At 34.1% G+C, this 22,654-nt stretch overlaps 2 protein-coding genes across 4 annotated transcripts in view; one reads left to right on the forward strand and one right to left on the reverse strand.

Annotated features, from left to right (window-relative positions):
- Nucleotides 1–437: 437 nt before the first annotated feature.
- LOC123565784 (bis(5'-nucleosyl)-tetraphosphatase [asymmetrical]-like) lies at nucleotides 438–8,034 on the reverse strand. Its single transcript, XM_045359572.2, has 2 exons — nucleotides 7,877–8,034; nucleotides 438–851 (listed from the first exon to the last, which is right to left on the reverse strand). Exons 1-2 carry the CDS (start codon nucleotides 8,001–8,003, stop codon nucleotides 532–534), a joined length of 447 nt encoding a protein of 148 aa, XP_045215507.1. The 5' UTR covers nucleotides 8,004–8,034; the 3' UTR covers nucleotides 438–531.
- Nucleotides 8,035–17,107: 9,073 nt separating this feature from the next.
- The window catches only part of LOC123566597 (serine incorporator 5-like), a 61,487-nt gene continuing 55,940 nt past the window's right edge, over nucleotides 17,108–22,654 (forward strand). The window contains exon 1 of one of the 3 annotated variants that reach the window (XM_045360858.2): nucleotides 17,108–17,243. In XM_045360858.2, the coding sequence (XP_045216793.2) occupies nucleotides 17,220–17,243 (24 nt within the window). In that variant the 5' untranslated portion in view covers nucleotides 17,108–17,219. The remainder of the gene's footprint in view (nucleotides 17,244–22,654) is intronic. The other 2 variants (XM_045360859.2, XM_045360860.2) reach the window with 2 other exon arrangements.

A 22,654-nucleotide genomic window follows, 5' to 3' on the forward strand; every position in this document is an offset into this window, starting at 1 on the left:
AGTTTTATGAAAATCCTTCAAGGGGTTTAGGAAATATAGCGCGGACACAAAACTGAAGGCTCAAACCTTTGACCTTCAGATTTGACCTTGACCTTGAGCGGACAAGGCTGACTCATGGGTTCTGCACATTGTCTTGATGAAGTGATCATATGACCCAAGTTTCATGAAAATCCTTCAAGGGGTTTAGGAGATATGGAGCGGACAGGAAAGTGTTACGGACAGAAGGACGGACGGAAGGATGGACGGAGATCATTCCTATAACTCCCGCCACAAATTAATAAAAGGGGTCATCTGCTGAAATCATACTGCAGGCCAATGTGTTCTTGAAACCAAATTGCCGATTTGACCCATACACAATGTGTATAATTACCTTAAAACTAAGTATTCCTGGTATGTTTTGTTTCATTATAAGGAGTATAGACAAGACAAAATTAATCTATCTTCTCAAATACATGTATGAGGAGAGTCTGAGATCTCATCCTGAGCTGTGCTGGATGTTTATTTTTCATGTCCACATTATACATGTATCTATTATGAGGCTACGGAAGTTGCTATATAATCGTGAGCTTTGTTTAATGCTTCTTTCAAGTCCTCATACTTTGCTATTTCTAAAGCGTCTTTCAAGTCTAACCACTTAAAGTCTTTATGTTCCTTTGACAATTTCACAGCAAAGTCAGGATTTTTTAGCTCAGATAACCAGTAAATCACAGTTTTTGGTTTTCCTCTCACTGTATAGTGTAAATCTGTTCTAAAGTCTTCATACAGATGCAGTTGGTCAACTGTAATTCCAGCTTCTTCTTCTGTTTCTCTTAATGCAGCTTGCCTCTCAGTCTCTCCTCGGTCAACATGACCTGTAATAATGGAAATAACAGGTCATTCATGTGAGAAAAGTTTGACAGTGTATTATGAAATGTGTTGAAATTACAATTAAACTCAAAACAGCAGTCTGAAACAATTTTGGGCAGTTAAAACTGCCCACGGTTTTAACCAGCGGTTTTGGTCAATACTCCCTGAAGTGGACAATACTGGTCGATTGGTCAATACTGGTCATTAAGTCAACACTGACGGTTAATACATTTTGCAGAGTTTATGAACAATCAATTAATGACTGTTTAAGAGCATTTGGGGCTTGATTAAGGTGAATGCAGGCATTATTATTTAGTTAAAGCAACCAAATCAATACTCCCAAATTGGTCAGAAGTGTACTAGGTTGGTCAATACTGATTGATACTGGTCATTAAGCATTTGCTGTTAGATTAGATTACAAAGATATATTATTTTTCTACAGAAATGTCACAATAAGTTATTCAGTGAATAAGTGGAAAAACTGCTAATTTAAGGTTTAGCAGTATATCACAAAACAACAGAATTCTTAGTAAACGAACAGCATCTTGACAAACAACTTATCTATCCAATACATGTTTTACTGTTCTGTCCTACAGTTTGATACTTAAAATATTCTGAAGGAGTTGTTCCCCTATAAAATAGAATGCCATGATAGAGAAAAGGTAACTTTCATTCAAGAAATGATTCTAATATGCAAATCATGTTTACATCCGGAACATCCTCGGTTATTACCGTGCCACTATTCAAAATTTTCAACGGACTGGATACTGGATTAATTAATCGGATAATTGATAACAAATACGGTAAAATATAACTTTTACTGCTGCTATAAGGCACATTTATGATTATTCTTTACACTCAAAGTGAAATTTTCAGTCATTTTTGCCAGAAAGTCGATAAAAAACCTTCAGATCAAAATTCAGATCTGAAGCGATTTTTGTGCTATACGTTATTTCAGTTCAACGTTAAGACCTGACATAACATGGAAAACAAAAAAAGGTCTAAGTACAATGCAATACAACATGGATATAGTTATGTCTGTCTTATATTTAGGTCTAAGTACAATGCAATACAACATGGATATACAAAACTGTCTTTACAGCCGTAGGAATAGCCACCTGCGGACTATTTCACTATTCTTACGGGAGAGCCGTAGGAAATTTATAGCCTGTGAGGCTATTCTTACGGGACCGTAGGAATAGCCACTTCCACCGATTTACAGTCAACTCGTCCCCTAGTCAGCTCATCCCCCAGTCAAGTCGTCCCCGTTTTGGTCATTTCGCCCCCCCCTCGGCGATTTCAAATTGGGTCATTTCGTCCCCCTTTTTCGGCCCCCCTTTTCTCAACGTATTTTGGAAAAAAATCAAAATATGATAAATTAAGTCGTTTCTTTTTCTTTCAAATAAGTAAATTTATTAAAAATATACATAAGTTTTCGTTTGTTTTAAGAACTTTTTGCTTCAGAAAAAATAGATTTAACAAAGGGTATTTTCTTATATAAATTTCTCTTTTCTTTTGTAAGACTGCTATGTTGGGCAGCATGATTGCTGTTTAAATGTCTGTATTTGATGCTGCTTATTTTCAAACTCTTGAATAAGATTAAACTTTTTATTAAACTTTTTTATAACAAATAATTTCCTCACTCCAATCAACTATCAACACATTTCACTCTACTAGGGGAAAATTTTGACACATTTCATTCGGTCAATCAACAACTTCTCATGCAATTAAATACAATTAACACCTTCCAAGCAGCCCATTTAACGACTTTTAATGTGATTAATAACCTTTAACACCTTTCGTATACATGTATATAGGTATAAGCTAATTCTATTTTTTTAGAAACCCCTGTCTCCCGCCTTGTGAAGTATTTTCTTTTTTATTTTAATGACAAAAATGAATATAAAGCATGTTTGTTATCTTTAGTAATACAGTCTTACAGATGTGACAGATATTAGTTGTTTATTTGTTGTTGTTGTTTTTTTGGGGGGGTTTTGTATTTCTAATTAAAACTTTCTTTTATTATGATCAGGGCTCTCTCTTTTTATACTATGACTTTTAAAAAGTTTATTAGATTTTTCTATTATATTATATTTTTATTACTAAAGGCATTGTATTTATTTTTATTTCATTTCAGTGAATTGTCTTATATTTTCAGTACATTTCTTTGATTATTTTATCCAACCTAATCATTAAATGTTAACCATTTCCAATATAACTCCTTCAAAACTCACGATGATATAAAGACCAGTTTTCAAAGTCAAAGATATCATAAAAAAGCAAAAACGCCTAAAATATTTAAGGGGACAAAATTACCAAAAGGGGGAGGGGGGAGCGATTTGACCAAAAGGGTGCGGGGGGAGCGATTTGACAAAAATGGGGACGAGTTGACCAAATTTTATCATGAGGGCGACGAAATGACCAATTTTAGGGGACGAAATGACCAAATTGGGGACGAGTTGACTGGGTGACGAGTTGACTTGGGGACGAGTTGACTTGATACCCTTCGCTAGCAAGACATTTCGACCCCAAGACATTTCAACCCCAAGAGACAATTCGACCCCAAGACATTTCAACCCCAACTCCTTGGACATTTCGACCCCATTCAATGAAATGCCTGAAAACATCTAAGAATGCCGTCATTATTATAATTAAGCTTTAATCTATAGATAATTGAGCAATTTCAAAATGTAATAACGCTTAATTACCAATTTAATTTAAAATGTTAAAATACGGTTATTTTCGCGAAAATAAGATTTTTTTTACAAAAATGAGCCATATTTGTCTAAATTTCTTTTTTTTCTAAAATTCTTTTTTTTTTTATTTCTTAAAGTCTATATTAGTACATGCCTTCATATGAAAAAATTAGTGATTTTTATCTCACAATACCGAACAATACCGAAATAATCATCATTTATAAATTATTAAAATAACGGGATTTATGTATCAGCCGCGTTTATTACGTAAATAATTTATGAACAAATCGTTCTGATCATCTATCTTAAAATAACCTCCATATAACATATTTTCATACTTGGTGTTTATTTATATGTTCAAGTCATCTTAAAGACTATTTTAGTACATGGCTATATTATAAAAAAAAAGAAAAAAGATTTTTAAATCATGGGCCGATTTCGCCGATTTTAATTATGAAAATAACTTTAATAAAGTCACATCTTTAATACCTCTTTATTTATTTATCTATTTTTGACTTTTTTTTGAAAGATATATGCATCTCATTTCTATGGGATTCAACCAAATATAAATAATTATAATGTAACTCAAAGAAGTTTAAGATGTCACCATCTTCATCATATTGATATTTAAAATCATAATCAGAAACACGTAATCTTTTGACTGGATTATCACACCTTGATTAACTGTTTGTTGATATACAGCACGTGTGTATTTATCTGCAGTGCGCATTGCAATTAACACTCAATTAAGCGATTGTGGTGACATCGGATATTTATAAACATGTGTCAACATTACCTTTAATTTGGGCGAAAATGTAAAGAAAACAATAGGAAATTAAACAACATATTGCTTATTTTCGCGTTTAATGTTATTTTCGTACGCGATTTTGACGCACACATAAAGTATTTGCTTTACAGAATATGACTTTTGTTATTTACAAACTGCTCTTTTCTTTTCTATGAACGACATTCCTTCCAGTTGTAAAATATCAAACACGAAATCCCCGTTTCTACAAAATGTAAGAATATGTGAGTACTGTTCTGTTAACAAGAGATCACAGAGTGATCTTGGCGCCCACCAATGTGCCATTTTTGAGTGTTCCAAATTTCAAGACTTACTGACTAGCTCAAGGTCAAATTTCACTTCTGTACACAACACAAATCTATGCATGTGGTCCAAATTTGAAGCCTGTACCTTCAAAAATGTGAAAGTAGGTCACAAGGTCAATGTCAAGGTCAAAGTTTGTTTCGGTACACAAAACTATGCATGTGGTCCTAAATTTGAAGCCTGTAGCTACGGAAATGTGAAAGTAGGTCACTAGGTCAATCTTAATGTCAAAGTTCATTTCGGTACACAAATCTATGCAAGTGGTCCAAATTTGAAGGCTGTAGCTTGAGAAATGTAAAAGTAGGTCATTAGGTCAAAATCAAGGTCAAATTTTACTTCGGAATACAGAACTATGCATGTGGTCCAAATTTGAAGCCTTTACCTTCAAAAATGTGAAAGTAGGTCACTAGGTCAATGTAAAGGTCAAAGTTTGTTTCGGTACACAAAACTATGCATGTGGTCCAAATTTGAAGGCTGTAGCTTGAGAAATGTAAAAGTAGGTCACTAGGTCAAAATCAAGGTCAAATTTTATTTCGGAATAAAAAACTATGCATGTGGTCCAAATTTGAAGCCTGTACCTTCAAAAATGTGAAAGTAGGTCACTAGGTCAATGTAAAGGTCAAACGTCATTTCGGTACACAAAACTATGCAAGTGGTCCAAATTTGAAGCCTGTACCTTCAAAAAAGTAAAAGTAGGTCACTAGGTCAAAATCAAGGTCAAATTTTACTTCGGAATACAAAACTATGCATGTGGTCCAAATTTGAAGCCTGTACCTTCAAAAATGTGAAAGTAGGTCACTAGGTCAATGTAAAGGTCAAAGTTTTTTTCGGTACACAAAACTATGCATGTAGTCCAACTTTGAAGGCTGTAGCTTGAGAAATGTGAAAGTAGGTCACTAGATCAAATCAATGTCAAATTTCATTTTGCAACACGAAACTATGCATGTGGTCCAAATTTGATGCCTGTACCTTCAAAAATGTGAAAGTAGGTCACTAGGTCGAAATAAAGGTCAAATTTTTTTTCAGTGCACAAAATTATGCATGTGGTCCAAATTTGAAGGCTGTAGCTACAGAAATGTGAAAGTAGGTCACTAGGTCAAAATCAAGGTCAACTCATGTCAAGGTTCATCTTGCCACTCAAAAATATACATGTGGTCCAAGTTTGAATGTTGTAGGTTACTGACAAGAACATTTTAAAAGCTTTTCCCTATATAAGTCTATATGAACCATGTGACCCCGGGGCGGGGCCATATTTAACCCTAGGAGGATAATTTGAACAGACTTGGTAGAGAACCACTAGATGATGCTACATTACAAGTATCAAAGCCCTAGGCTTTGTGGTTTGGACAAGAAGATTTTCAAAGTTTTTCCCTATATAAGTCTATGTAAACAATATGACCCCCAGGGCGGGGCCATATTTGACCCTAGGGGTATAATTTGAACAATCTTTAGTTGAAGACCACTAGATGATGTCACATACAAAATATCAAAGCCCTAGGCCCTGTGGTTTTGGACAAGAGGTCATTCAAAGTTTTTCCCTATATAAGTCTATATAAACCATGTGACCCCCAGGGCGGGGCCATATTTGACCCCAGAGAAATAATTTGAATCATCTTGGTAGAGGACCACTAGATGATGCTTCATACCAAATATCAAAGCCCTAGGCTCTGTGGTTTTGGACAAGAAGGTTTTCAAAGTTTTTCCCTATATAAATCTATATAAATTATAGAAATAAACAAAGGGCCATAACTCACTCATAAATTGTTGAACCAGTCTGATTTTCAGGGGGACACAACTAGGGTACCAATACATCATTCTGACAAAGTTTGGTCAAAATCCCCCTAGTAGTTTCTGAGGAGATGCGATAACGGGAAATTGTTAACGGACGGACGGACGGACGGACGGACGGAATGACGGACGGACGGACCACGGACGCAGAGTGATTTTAATAGCCCACCATCTGATGATGGTGGGCTAAAAACGGGGAAAAAATTATTATCATATTTCATATCTGTAAGGAAAATGTGGCAGCCGTATTACTTTTTTCTATATTAAATATTTTAGCAAATTCACGTGATTTAAAGTATGATTTTAAAAGTATGATTTTAACAACTCCAAGCGATTTCGGTCACACATTAAACCGGAATCCACCTAAAAACCGGGATACACCGGAATACATTTTCCATAACCGGAATATACCTGTATTTTGTAAGTTAAAGGTATTTTTGAAGTTTTTTTGAAATAATTCAATCATATATATCATAAATGAATAAAATACGAAAGGAAAATAAAATACGTTCACGCAAAATGACTTTATACGAGACTGAAATTCGGCGACCGCGCGGGAAATTTCCATTTCCGAAATACACCCTTTTTTTTATTAATAAATGGTATTTTTGTAGGGTTTATTGCAGAAATCATTCGTGTATAATATAAATAATAAGTTTCAGAAGGATAAATAAAATTCTTTAAGCAAAACGATTTTATAAGAGATTGAAATTCGGCGACCACGCGGGAAATTGCCATAACTGAAATACACCCGTATTTCTTCAACAAATGGTATTTTTGAAGTGATTTATGACTGAATTCAAACATATAGATCATAAATTATTATTTTTCAAAAGGAAATTAAAATACTTTTGCGCGTTACGTCTTGTACATGATTGAAAATCGGCGTGCGCACTGGAAATTTGTTGAGCGCACGGGAAATTTGTGCACTCATGGATGAACCACAATCACCATAATTTTGTTAGCTTTTAAATTAAATAAAAGCTTATCATATTTAACTGCACTTACCTTGTTAGACATTATTTGTCACATGTCACTTGTGTGTGCTTACAAATATACTGATTAATTGATATAATCAATAGGTGTGATAATCCAATCAAACTCTATCAGGACTAATCAAAGGACATTAATTGTGCTTTGGCAATAAATGCAGTAAACGTTTTTATATTCATATATAAACATGATATAATTCTTTTAAAAACTGATTTTTCATAATATATTTTCTATATATTCATATTTTCTAAAATATGCAAAATGGAAGAAATATAAAATGAAAACATACAACTATTTCTGAGGGGTCGAAATGTCTTTGGGGTCGAATTGTCCAAGAAAATTAAATTTTGGGGTTGAAATGTCTTGGGGTCGAAATGTCTTGGGGTCGAAACGTCCAAGATTCATACCCTTCCACCAAAGAAAAACTGGTTTTCAACTGAAATACCTTTTGGTGGCGACCAGTGAAAATCTCCATACGACGCCTGTAACATTAAGTATTGTATTTCTTTAGAAACACGTCTGAATATAATCAAACCGGCAGCAACAACAGTCTTTTTTACTGTGGTAGCCATTCCTCTTCTACCCAATGAGCGTCTATCAAGATTTTATTCGGACAGCTTCGGTTCTATCTTAATAACCCAAGGAAAAATATAAGAATGAAAGATATGGCGCTCGGGACGCACACAGTCTGGATGTCTATGTCTATGTTCTACCGCTTAGCAATTGTTAACGATTATGACTAGCATGCGCGTTGTCAGAGATAGCTGTCAAAAATAGTAAAAAAAAAACAACAACAAACAAACAAACAGAAATTATGTGCATCACAAAGATAGAGTAAAAGAACTATTTTGAGGGTTAGATATTTCTGCCATGGATGCCATAATAATAATATTAATAATAATAATAATAAATTCTTTATTTAAAGAGGGTAAGACTCATTTAGTTTCATACATAGCATACAAATCTTATTTTCAATAAGGGCCTCTAACAAACACAAAACCATTTACTCATACAAATGAAAATATCACAGTCATTCCATAGAGCAGACTTGTAAAGAAGAAAAAACACATGTTAACAGTCACATAACATAACTCTACACTGTATTGATTAAAAGAAAGTTTCTAAGTAAATATTTAAATGAATTTACTGAGCTAGCATTTCTTATTGAGTAAGGTATATCTTTCCAAATTTCTACAGCCATAAAAGAAAACGAACGTTTAAGAAAGTTTGTTTTAGGTCGAAGGTGCTGTAGATCAAATTTCGTATTAGAACGAAGGCTATAGTATGTATTGTCACAAATTCCAACAGTGTCACAAATATAAGATGGTACAAGTTTATTTAATGCTTTATAAACCAAAACACCAATATTGTATTTAATCCTGTTTGGAAAAGTTAACCATTTAAGTTCACAAAAGAGAGTACTGGATGATGTCTGGAAGGATACTTTCAATATAAGTCGAGCTGCCCTCTTTTGAATTTTAAAGATTTTTTCTATATTTCCCGTAGAGCAGTTTCCCCATATAGTGGATGCATAGTCAAAAATCGGTAAAATGTACGAGTTATAAAACATATTCTTCATGTCAGCATTTAGATATTTAGATATTCTGTAAAAAAGATACAGTTTAGAGTGCAATTTTTCACACACCTTTTTTACATGTTGTTCCCAATTTAAATTTTTATCAATATAAACACCTAACAATTTTTGACATGATACATTTTGAATACAGTTATCATTTAGAGTTAGATTTATGTTTCTTACTTTATTTAATTTCTTGTTGGTACCAATTAACATACTAGTTGTCTTATTTGGATGGAGAGCCATATTGTTAGACGTGGAACATTACTCTCACTGAGGTCTAACAACATAAGTTTTATATGCAACTTCTTTGACTCTTTTATTTGGGGTTTTGATTATTTCGTTCGAGGAATCTTAGGGATTTTTTTTTTTGCTTTGGATGTTATGTTTTTGATATGATTGTTCCATGATAGGTTTTTTGTTGTTGTTTTTTAGCTCAGCAGGTAGAGCGTTGGTCTACGGATCTCGGGGTCCTGAGTTCGATCCTCGGGCTGGGCGTATGTTCTCCATGACTATTTGATAAACGACTTCATAAGTCCTCCACCTCTTGTTTTGGTATCGACAGATACCCAATTTATGAATATATAAAACACAACACGTGTTACTTGTACCGCATGTATTATCAGACTAAAGCCTCTATATAGAGGGGAGTGCGCCAGAATTATAAACATCATTACGCATGCGCAATTCACGAATATTCAACATGTAACACCTCTGATTCATGTGGGGAAGTTGGCAGGTACTTGCGGAGAACAGGTTTGTAATGATACAGAATCCAGGAACACTAGTTAGATTAACTGCCCGCCGTTACATGACTGAAATACTGTCGAAAAACGGCGTTAAACCAAAACAAACAAACATGATAGGTTTTTGCTCATGATTACACCTAGACAAGGGCGTAGAAGCTGGGGTAGCAGGGGCGGCATTTATGTAGGAAAGGAAAAGGCAAGGGACACCAAAGAGGACGGGGAGATTGTCTGAATTATGACCTTCAATGCCAACCTGCTGGGTGCGACCCTGGAGGAAGAACTTGACCCAAAAAGTGACCTGTGGGTTGATACCTAATCTTTGTAACTTATGGACTAGTTTATGATGATCTACGTTTATGGATTTCCTGCCCCTTACTGCCACGCCAGGAACTAGGCTATGCAAGAGATAGAGAGGTAGTTTAAATAGTGACCTTATAGGTTACAACACACTATTCATATTTATTATATATAAAATTGACATATGTCCAATGGCTGTAGCACACATCAGGACACATTTTAAATGTCTGTAATTTACATTTTCTTCAAGAATATTGTCGTTGCTGAATAAAATATCTAGTCTGTTACACTGATCTGTCTTAGCGAATACAGTTAATATGTAGTATTTAACGCATGGAAGAGTCTATAAAAAATCAATAGAAAAGTAGGGGTCATGTTTGAAGCAAAAAATATCTTCAGTCAAACACAAAACTGCAAAATCGGCTAAAAATGAGACCCCAAATTCTAGTGGTGGTGTAAGTTCTAAGTATCCATGAAAAATTCTGTCATTGTAGTATTTCACTATGAAATGCTACCTCATCTCAAACATACATCTGTCGTGATTTAAGCAAAACCATGCATGGAAAATAAGGAAAATAGCTCTACAGAGCAAAACAAAACAAAACTGATGACTATTTGAATCCGCCATTATGCGACTACTAATGATAGAACATTATCAAATCTATTTGTAGGTTGTAATTATTTCTTAAAGGCCTAGATTCACTACTATATAAGTGTCCCCCACCCTGCCCCACCCCAATCCAATATACAACTCCCAGCTTATCTGCTGCTCATCAGCGATTATGTAACAGTAACTGAATAGAGGGCAATTAGCACAGCAGAACCCCAACTAGACCATGAAGATGTGTGCAGTGGAGTAGAAAGAAATTAATTTTTTTTTATGAATGTGGAATGATAATAATGATAATTATTATTTTGATATTATATAGATGATAATAACTATTACTTTAATGTTATAATAATAATAATTATTATTATTATTATCATAATTATTATTATTATTATTATTATTATTATTACATTACATATAGGATGATAAAAGATACAGTAATAATATTGAAAATAATAATGATAATAAAACACAAAATAGTGTAAAATTATTGTGTTCCATCTATACTCAATTTTCATTTTCATTTTGTTGCTAAAAGTGACTTTTTTCATGCTTTGCTTTGCTTTTGTAACTTTGAAATGCACATACTGTTTTCAATTTTAGACAAATGTTATCTATAGTATTCTGCCAGCTTTAGATGAGTGAAAGTCACATTTTCTGAAATATCACAATTCTCCAGACAGAATTTGAAAAAATATAAACTTGCATATTTCTTTAAGAAAGTTTCTCATTTTTTTATTATTGTAAAATAAGTTTCTTATTATTTTATTATTGTGTTTGATCAACAATATTTTTCTTTACATAGATATGCAAAAAAAAAACTAGTATAACTTTAAATGTTATTAATTATCAATTAATCTAAAATAATTTACATTGTTTCCTCTTCTTACTAATTGACTAAACGCCGGCTGTCAATCAAACCAATAAATCGATAAGCGAACAACCAATCAATGCGCTTGATTCGGCGCACACCTCTAGACGGTGTTAATGTAAATATTACCCTCCGACATTGCGATCTCGACACCGATAAAAACAACTGATAAATTCCTTTTGAAAATGATTATATATACAAGTAAATGTGGTAAAAAGGTGTCAGTGGGGACTTTGCAAGTCCGATAGTTGCTTCCCAGAACGCCTAGATTATCCCTTTTCCATAACCTAAGTAAAGTTTTGAGAGGTGTCTTCGCTGGATTAAGACTTGTGGACGTCCTCACAGGCAACTGAAAGTGGATAAAATCGACGGAAACTACCACATATTTGTATATACAATGGTATTAATATATCTAGCTTTCACCTAATTCACATTTGACCCGGGCGCCTTGCGATAAATTAGTCTAAATTTGGCATCGTAGGTGGCTACGGTGTATGTGTTCATATTAAATACGGGCATCATGCCATTTTTTTTTTGTACACGCTGGGAGAAATTCGTACGGACGCTGCGCGGAGATAATACGGAAGTCGTGCAATTTCAGTGCAGTTGCCTTGCAGTCACCGAAAGCTTCCAACGGAAATCTTACGTGCTGGAGATGACCAATATATATAACCATCTTAAAAATGTTATGCCATATCAAGGCCGCACGATGATTGCTCAATATACGTGCAATTTCATTCGGTACTGCAGCATGCAGGAACCCTGTGGCAGCTGTGCGAGGACCGTTCGAAGGTCTCAGGGGTCTACAATCTCCGTACGGTTTCTTTTAAGCACTATGTCCACGGAAAATCGTGCGTTGGCTGCACGAGGCCACACACAAAAAAGAGGATACGGACAGTCTACGGCCTCCGCAGGCACATCGTAGGCCAAAGGTAAACTAGGCATTGTTGGTTTATTTCTAAGCCATAACACTTCTTATTGGGCATTTACATAACGAGAAACTGTGAAGAGAAAGTATCAAAATGTTCAAGTAGCAAAAATATGAACTAAAAATGCTATATTATTCGTGCCCAAACTTTTCAGTTACCTCGATCAACATGTACGTGGAAAGGCGTCGGTGACGTGAATTCTTTTTAGGCTGAGTGAGAAGGGCTATTTATACGTAAAATGTAAATGTATCATTATCCTTCAATGCACTTTTTCCAGTTTTGCACACGGGGCATAAGTATTGATAGAGTGCAGATCAAGAAAATACTATAGAAATATCAAACTGATTTATAAACAAATATATTTATAATAATAAAAACACGCATTAACTTGTTAGTGATTTGTTAAAGAAGCAACACAAAATTTACAACAATAGATATCATCAATAATTGTCGTCGTGTAGCCTTCTTCCGTCTTCTTTTGATTTCTGAATATACATGCTTTCTCAACTAATTCCGTCCCCGAATGTTGGAAAATCCTAACTCTATCAATGTAAGACCCCTAACAGTACTTTCTCGCAATTCGTCTTTGTTATAAAGACACATAATAAGGCAAACATTTCTCGCCAATCTCTTCAGAAATATCGCGAAAAGTAGCAGCAGCAGCCATTTCGATCTAAATGTCGGAGGTTTAGTATTTTGTGGTACCACGTGACCTGTAGGCGGAGCCTGGCGTATGGTCAATTGATACACTTGAAAGGTAGACTGACTCTCCAATAAACAATGACCCTTGTTTATTGGAACCATACTGTGATGGTCATTAGCCCCCAACTGTGCTGGTGAAGACAGAAATCCCTTGGCCCACTGCCAAAATCTAGGCCTTTAAGTGTCCCCCCCCCCCTTCCCAAATCCAATATACAACTCCCATCTTATCTGCTGCTTATCAGCGATTATGTAACCGTAACTGATTAGAGGGCAATTAGCACAGCAGGGACCCCAACTGGACCATGAAGATGTGTGCAGTGGAGTTGAAAGAAATTAATTTTTCTTCAGTGAATGTGGAATGATAATATCAATTATTATTTTGATATTATATAGATGATAATAACCGTTGTTTATTGGAACCATACTGTGATGGTCATTAGCCCCCAACTGTGCTGGCGAAGACAGAAATCCCTTGGCCCACTGCCAAAATCTAGGCCTTTAACAAAACAATGCACTTTTTTTAAAGTCTTTTGCTTTCTTCTATTCAAAAGTTTTTTTTCAAATTTCAATGTATTAGGATACCTATAATAAAATGGTTTAACAAGTTAAAGCATACCAAAAGTTCCTTCTAGGGCACATCTATATAAGTACATGTATATAATGATCATCTTGTAATGAATGGAAATTAAAACTGAACACTGCTAAAACCAAAATTCTGGTATTTTCGAAGGGAAGACATATGAATTATACTTTTAGTTTTAATGGACAGCAGTTAGAAATTGTTAATGAATATAAATATTTAGGTATTTTATTCAGCAGAAGTGGTTCTTTTTTCAATGCAAAAAAGTTAATTGCTAAACAAGGAACAAAGGCAATGTATAGTCTCATTAAGAAGGCAAAGTCTCTCTACCTACCTATTGACATGCAAATAGATCTTTCTAACAAAACTGTCAAACCCATTTTATTATATGGCTGTGAAATTTGGGGATTTGGTAATATTGAGGTAATTGAGAGAGTTCAGTTGAAATTTTTGAAATATATTCTTGGACTTAAGTCATCAACACCCAGTTCTATGGTCTATGGTGAGACAGGTTTTAAACCGCTTAGTATAGATATTGAATCTAGAATTATTACATACTGGGCTTATTTGGTTAAACCTGTTTATCCAAAACTATCTAGTTTGTCTTACAATATTATGTTAAGTCATTTTAGGTACACAAATCCTGTTCCAATACGCATGTTTGAATGGATTAAAAATGTTAGAAATATTTTTATAAAATGCGGATTATACAATATATGGGACACTCATGATTTTGTAAACTACACCTGGTTATCAGCCACCATTAAGCAAAAATTGTCAGATTTATTTTTAAACAAGTGGTATTCCGATGTAGATAGCTCAAGTAAATGTAAAATTTACAAATTATTTAAAACTGATTTTAAATTTGAAGACTATTTGTTAAAAACACCATCAAAATTACTGAAGTTTATGATAAAATTTAGAACTAGAAATCATAAGATGCCAGTTGAAACTGGAAGCTGGAATGCAGTTGATTATAATTTGAGAATATGTAATTTATGTAACACCAGTATAGGAGATGAGTTCCATTATTTATTTGAATGTCAGTTTTTTAAGTTAAGAAGAAGACATTTTCTTAAATCGGAATACTATACACGACCAAATGTAAACAAGATCAATAGATTAATGAATATTGCAAGTATAAATGTGTCTGAATACAATAAGCTATGCAACTTTGTAAAGGAAATTATTGCTAAATTTATGTAGATGTCACACTGAGAAGATTAATGCCATATCTATTTATTTTATAGGCTACTTATAAGTTAGGCTAAGAAAAAAAAAACGTTGTTCTCTCCCGATAATCATATATTAACTATATATTATTAATCATGTTTTCTATTATCCACTATTGTATATGATAACGATTATTTGTTTCTATGCCTTTTTGTTGCCTCACATGTTTAAGTAATATTATGTATACCTCATGTTGTCATGTATTGTGACCTGAGAGAAATAAAATGAATTGAAAATTGAAATTGTAAAATTTTGGTTGCAATGTCTGTTTTATACTGCCAAAAAATGTCAAGTAGGTGTTTACGCTAGTTATTGTTAAATCCAACAACAAATTAAATCTGTTACCACTTTCAGTTGAGTAAATACGGCAATAAGACATTGACCCGGTCAATCCGTTATGATTCGATGCGTGAATTTAACACATAATTAGAGGGTCGCAATGGGGTTTGTTTTCACATATTAACCATGCATTTGAAGATAACGATAATATTTAGTTGTTTACATGTAAATTTGTTTGTACATATTTGTTATGTTCTTCAAGAATGGAGGAAATAAAAGAATCAGTCAACCATCCTCGGGTTTAGTAATATGTAATCCATGGACGCGTTCAGTCAGAGAGTCGCCTCAATTAGGAAAGAATAGTTTTAACGTCAGAGGTTATTTCTAAGGTCACGGAGTTTGACTGGCCAGCTTGTAATGACAACATCTTTCGATATCAGTAGCTCAGTCAAGTGTGACTAACCAAACTATAATATTCCTTCTCAAGAGAAGGAATAATAAATTTACGTATACTGTTTACAAAAGCGATAGTGCAGTTTAAAAATGTACAATCTCTTGCACTTCCGGTGATATTTCGTGTCATTAGTGAGGATCACGAACGACAACTCTGCTCGGAGATTGAAAAATGCAGTCTGTTATATTGATCTGTCTTAGGGAATACAGAGTCAGTAACAAACCAATTACAAACGTACAGATTTCTGTACAAATACCATATTCCACCGCACGAATGCAAATCTAAAAATAGCCAGGCTTTCCCAAAGAGAAATGTAGCTCAGTTTAAACCTTGGTATTGAATGCATATAGTTAATTGTCATATTAATCCTGAAAGGATCGTTGAATTAACTAACATAACATGTTAAACCTACAACAGTTACTATGAAGGTTTAAACAATACACAACTGAAAAGCGCTTCCAGTCCATGCTGTAGAATACGTATAGAAATCTAGATCTACTGGTAACTCTCTTTCTATGCAGATATCTACTATTGATAATAGCATTTTAATTAAGTATAACTAACTGGTGTTCTAAAGATAGTTAAATTGTTTGTGTATTCAAAAAGATAATACTGTAAATATCAAATTCTTCATCCACAATTCATAGTGTCACATTTCTCTATTCTGATAGCATGTAATTTGTTGATATATATATAATAAATTTTGACTTCAGGATATTTTACAAAAAAACAATGGATTCTAAAACTCCAATCAAAATTACTCATACAAACTGCGCTGTGTGTGGTTGTCAGAAACAACAAACACGGAATATTCAGTCTTAGAAAAATATGGAGGTATTAAGTTCGTAGCGGTAAAATATGTACAGATTGTTTGAAAAGGTTAGAAACACTGGATTCTAAATTCAATTTATTTTACCAAATGTGCCAATAAAATTTCAGCACAACTTCATAAATTAACGACTTTCCATATCCAGTGGGTAAAATTACTAATTTATCCCCATCAACTATTTTTCTAACACTTTCAACTTGTTTTGGTTTAAGGAAACTGTACTCTGTGTTTCTTTCTTTATTAATGCAAAACAATGCATATTTGTTTTTTAAAGAAAACTTCAATGATTTTGTAAATTCCATTGCGCTTAATTTTTCATGTATATCTCCTACAGCAGCCGCCTAAAATAAAGATCTAAAAATAAAAGGGAGCTATGCGTGACGTTTACATCGCTATATACATTCAGCCAATTAGCGATTGCTATCTTTCACTAATTTTATACCTGGCGCGTCATAGTTCTTGGGTCGTTAATATGTAGTATAAACGCGCGGGAGAGTCTACGAAAAATGTAGTCCTTGTCCGTGCTTTGAAATCTTTCCGCTATGATAACTGCAATTTAACGAGGGAGGTAAATTGAATTTCCAAAACAAGGGGCTAATTGTTCAGGTTCAAGAGATTTTATCATCATACAGGAATGTATGTAAGCTCTCTGTCATTTTAAAGAATTCTTTGTTGAATAATGGGCGGATGCTGTTCATCACAGGTATGCTATTTCCTGACTTTATTCTCCCTCCGCGAAACTGTTTATTTTGTCAGGGTTCGGATAAGCGCGATTTTTCGGATGGCAGTGGCTAGAGAACCAGAAATTATAGGATCCCAAGACAGCGATTCCGGTTTTCTATCCACTGCCATTAGTTTATACATAATTTACTTTAGGAAGTGTCTATGGGTACGGATCCGTACCTCTAGAATCTGATTCTAGCAGTACGGATCCATACCTCTAGACAAGCCTGTTAGGGGTTTTCTAGGTGTACGGACCTCCATTTTTCTAGAGATTAAGGGTCATTTACATTTCAAATTTTGTTGAAAATGAAATAACACTTGATCAAAATTCACTTTAAACTTGGATCTAAATGGTTTACAGATTAACAACAATCATCCGATTTGTTACATTTTCTTTCGGAACGTAAATAACCGAGGAACACCAAATAAATCACGAGGATTCCAACTGGCAGAAAAAAAAGATATAAACATTAAACAAAATAATGTTACATTATGTTGTGATAAAACATTTTTTAATTTCTAACTAACCCTTATAGTGTATTTATGTTTTTCACACATTTGGTAGCCGTTACGAGATACAAGGGACGTTTTCACAAACAGTTTCTTTTACTTAATGTCGCTTAATTGATTATTAAACAATCAGTTCCATGCCGATTATCATTATACCTTGTTAAATAACAAAATAAACAGGTGCATATTATGAATTACAGTGGTTTCGTCAAATCACCGGTTCGTCATACTTAATTTATATAGTAAGTGAGAAGTGGTTTCGTCATAAAGACTTTATATATAGTTAATAGCATAATAGGTCAATACAATGGAAGATGATCGCACCTATTTAATGGCAGTTAATCTCGATGATTGCGTTAAAGTAATTCGCACATACTTAATCGATAATATTACTCAAATTGCAAATGAGTTATTAAAAATTATTGTGTATTAAAAACGAGTTCTTGATAAATATTTTTATTTTTGAAACACAGTATAAGAAAAAAATCTACTACGTTTCTGAAATAGACGGCTCGATCTATACTTCATTTCATGAAAAAAAATGAATGATTAGCGAACAATATAAAGCTGATCTTGATCTGCACTCGTCGCGAATGCAGGTACATACTTGCGATTAGGATGTTGATAATTAAAGGATGCTGTAAGAAAAATGTACAATTTTGGTAATATGAATTATTGGACTTGTATTAAATTACATTAAAAATTTGGCAACAGTTAGATATATTTACATATCTAAAATATGAATGTTATAAATGTACCAATGGAAATAAATTGTGTCTATCTTCACATTTACTCTTATAATTTTGTATTTGTAGAGTAAGTATTTGTTTGCCATAATACTTATTTTACACAACTTCAATTACGGCCTTGACCTTTGCTTCGCAGAGAGGCCGAGATGGTAGATCTCCAAATCAGGCTTGTATCAGCCCATCTACTGACGAGGCTACACAGAGCAAGATACGCCAGACTCCATGGGGCATTGTTTGACGCTTGGGACAAATACGAAGACGGTGAACTGACGACGACACAACTTCTATGTAGATGCAGCAACATCGCGGGGCTCGGACCTTCCACTGGATCTACCAACAGCGCGGTACAAGAAGATGTATAAATTAAAATTAAAGAAACTGACATTGAAAATGTGTGTTTTGTAGTGTATTGTATTGTACATTGAATGCATATGTTCTGTTGCTTCTTTTTCTTTTTCAGGGTTGACATGACAATTGTATTATAATGTATATAATTATATTGTATTGATATTGAATGTGATATTTTATAATGTATAAAATTATCTTGTATTAATATTGAATGTGCTATTGTTTCTTTTTCTTTTCAGGGTTGACATGTATAAAATTTTTATTGTGTATTGAATGTGCTATGACATTCTAGAAATGCAAGGAATTTAGCACATTTTAAGTATAATAATCATCGATCATAAGTTAAGCTTTGGGGACAGTTACGCTAACTTCTTAAGATAAGAATTTTAATTCTTTTACTTTAAATATATATCTAAATTTTACTTTTTATAGTACATGTATTTGTTTTTTTTTTCTTATCAAATTCATATTTTCAAAATAAATTTAAAATGTTTTAATTCTCAATAGAAATTCTTAATTTTTTATTAATTCAAATTTAACATTTTGAAAAATAAATTGTCTTGCGTCGAAATTAACATTTGTAACCAGTAATAAATACATAAGTTTCGTCCATAAGAATTAGTTTAACAAAAACTAAATCTCTATATATTTTAAGTATCGATCGGCAATTTTACTTTTTATAGTATTTGTTTTTTTTTCTTATCAGATTCATATTTTCAAAATAATTTAAAATGTTTTAATTCTCAATAGAAATTCTTAATTTTTTATTAATTCAAATTTAATATTTTGAAAAATAAATTGTCTTGCGTCGAAATTAACATTTGTAACCAGTAATAAATACATAAGTTTCGTCCATAAGAATTAGTTTAACAAAAACTAAATCTCTATATATCTTAAATATCGATCGGCAATTATATCATTTATTTTTCTTTTCATTTTCTGTATAAATAATTAGCTTTGAAATCTTTTCAAAATTAACAACTTGTTTGCCACACAAAGTACATCAACAATAAAACGACCAACAAACAATCATTATTACACTATAACAATAAGTATGACGAAACCACTTCTCACTTACTATATAAATTAAGTATGACGAACCGGTGATTTGACGAAACCACTACCATCCCATATTATTATGCCTAATTCATTTTAAATTTCAAATAGAACTCATTTAAGAGATAGATTCATTCATTAATCTAGCTGTTATCAACAGTTTATTTGAGAACAAACTAATCGGCACGGAACAGTATATTCATTTTGAATTCCTTGGTTATTTAGGTTTTGAAAGAGAAGGTAAACAATCGGGTGAACGGTGTTATCTGTAAACCAAATAGATCCAAGTTTTAAGAAAAGACTGGTTAAGTCTTACTTGTTATTTCACTTTCAACAAAATTTAAGATACAAATAACCCTAAATCTCTAGAAAAAGGAGGTCCATACCCCTAGAAAAACCCTAACAGCTTGTCTAGAGGTATGGATCCGTACCTCTAGAATCAGATTCTAGAGATACGGATCCGTACCACTAGACACTTCCTTTATTTTAGGTCGATTGTGAAGCAAGTTCTACCACTTACATTAATCACTCTCGACACTTCATTCCTGATGGAATTCATCGTCGCGAGGGTATGAGAGAAGGCAGTGGCTACGATTACGGTACCGTAATCCTAGCTTCCAATTCTAGGATTACGGAAGTTCCGTATTCCTAGACAATCCTGTGAGGATAGGCTAGGATTACGGAAGTATTTAAGAGGCATCAAGTGTGCTCCAGCCTAAGGAGTTCTGTAGGTCCGTTACACTTGTGTATTGTGAATAATCGTTTTTAACCCATCTGACTGTGCGTAGCTGGATCATTTCCAGCTTATGTATGTTAACCTGTGTGTGGGGGTACCATACAGATGATGTGTATTCTAATTTAGGTCTGGCCAGTGTTTTTAGCTCACCTGAGCCAAAGGCTCAGGGTGAGCTATTGTGATCGCTCAACGTCCGGCGTCCATCCTTTAAACAACATCTCCTCCTAAACCACCAAGCCAATTTTGATGAAACTTCACAGGGATGATCCTTGTATGGTCTTCTTTAAAAAAAATTCAAAGAATTGAATTCCATACAGAACTCTGGTTGAAATGGCAACCGAAAGGTAAAACTTCAAAAATCTTCTAGGGCTTTGATATTTGGTATGTAGCATCATCTAGTCGGCCTCTACCAAGATTGTTCAAATTATTTCCCTAGGATACAATATGGCCCCGCCCTGGAGGTCACATTGTTTCTATAGACTTATATAGGGAAAAACTTTAAAAATCTTCATGTCAAAAACAAAAGAGCCTAGGGCTTTGATATTTGATATCTAGCATCATATAGTAGGCCTGTACCAAGATTATTTAAATGATCCCCCTAGGGTCAAATATGGCCCCTCTCCAGGGGTCACTTGGTTTATATAGAGTTATATAGGAAAAAACTTTGAAAATCTTCTTGTCCAAAGCCATAAGGCCTAGGGCTTTGATATTTAGTATGTAGCATCATCTAGTGAGCCTCTACCAAGATTGTTCAAATTATCACCCTAGGATGTAATATGGCCCAGCTCTGGGGGTCACATTGTTTCTATAGATTTACATGTATATAGGGAAAAACTTTGAAAATCTTCTTGTCAAAAACAAAAGGGCCTAGGGCTTTGATATTTGGTATGTAGCATCATATAGTGGGACTCTACCAAGATTGTTCAAATGATCCCCGTAGGGTGAAATATGGCCCTGCCCAGGGGGTCACATGCTTTTTATAGACTTGTATAGGAAAAAACTTTAAAAATCTTCTTGTCTGAAACTACAAGACCTAGGCTTTTGAAATTTGGTATGTACTATGTAGCATTGCCTTATGATTCTCTATTAAGATTGTTCAAATTATTACTCTGGGGTGAAATGAGGCCCTGCCATGGGGGTCCCTAGTTTTACATAGACATATATAGGAAAAAACTTTAAAAATCTTCTTGTCTGAAATTGCAAGGCATAGGCTTTTGATATTTGGTATGTTGCATTGCCTAGTGGTCTACTACCAAAACTGTTAAAATAATGCCCCTGGGGTGAAAGAGGCCCTGCCCTGGGGGTCCCAAGTTTTACATAGACTAACTTACATAGGAAAAACTTTAAAAGTCTTCTTTTCTGAAATTGCAAGGCATACCAAAATTGTTCAAATTATGCCCCTGGGATGAAAGAGGCCCTGCCCTGGGGGTCCCAAGTTTTTCATAGACTTACATAGGAAAAACTTCAAAAATCTTCGTCAGAAAGTTCAAGGCCTATGCCTTTGATATTTTGTATGTATCATTGCCTAGTTGATCTCTAACAAGATTGTTCGAATTATGCCCCTGGGGTGAAAAGAGGCTTGACCCCAGGGCCAGGGGTCACTTGATTTATGAGTTATGTAGGAAAAATACTTAAAAAATTATCAGATTATATTTCCTAGAGGCTAGACTGTTTGATTATATTTACCGGATGACCCCAAGTGATACGGTGTCACCCGACTGTGACCTTGACCTACTGACCAACTTTCTTGTTTTTAGCTCACCTGAGCACAAAGTGCTCAAAGGTGAGCTTTTGTGATCGCCCTGTGTCCGTCATCCGTCGTCGTCCGTTCGTCATCAACAATTTGACTGTTAACACTCTAGAGGTCACAATTTTGGCCCAATCTTAATGAAACTTGGTCAGAATGTTACCCTCAATAAAATCTTGGACGAGATTGATATTGGGTCATCTGGGGTCAAAAACTAGGTCACTAGGTCAAATCAAAGGAAGAGT

Source organism: Mercenaria mercenaria, chromosome 8, assembly GCF_021730395.1.
Source record: "Mercenaria mercenaria strain notata chromosome 8, MADL_Memer_1, whole genome shotgun sequence".
NCBI classification, from domain to species: domain Eukaryota; kingdom Metazoa; phylum Mollusca; class Bivalvia; order Venerida; family Veneridae; genus Mercenaria; species Mercenaria mercenaria.

Excerpts from the sequence above, each read along its gene's own strand:
- LOC123565784 (XM_045359572.2), bottom strand. The coding sequence starts at position 8,003 with ATGGCTACCACAGTAAAAAAGACTGTTGTTGCTGCCGGTTTGATTATA. Across the intron at positions 852-7,876 it reads TCACTGGTCGCCACCAAAAG|GTCATGTTGACCGAGGAGAG; the intron begins GTATTTCAGTTG and ends CCATTATTACAG.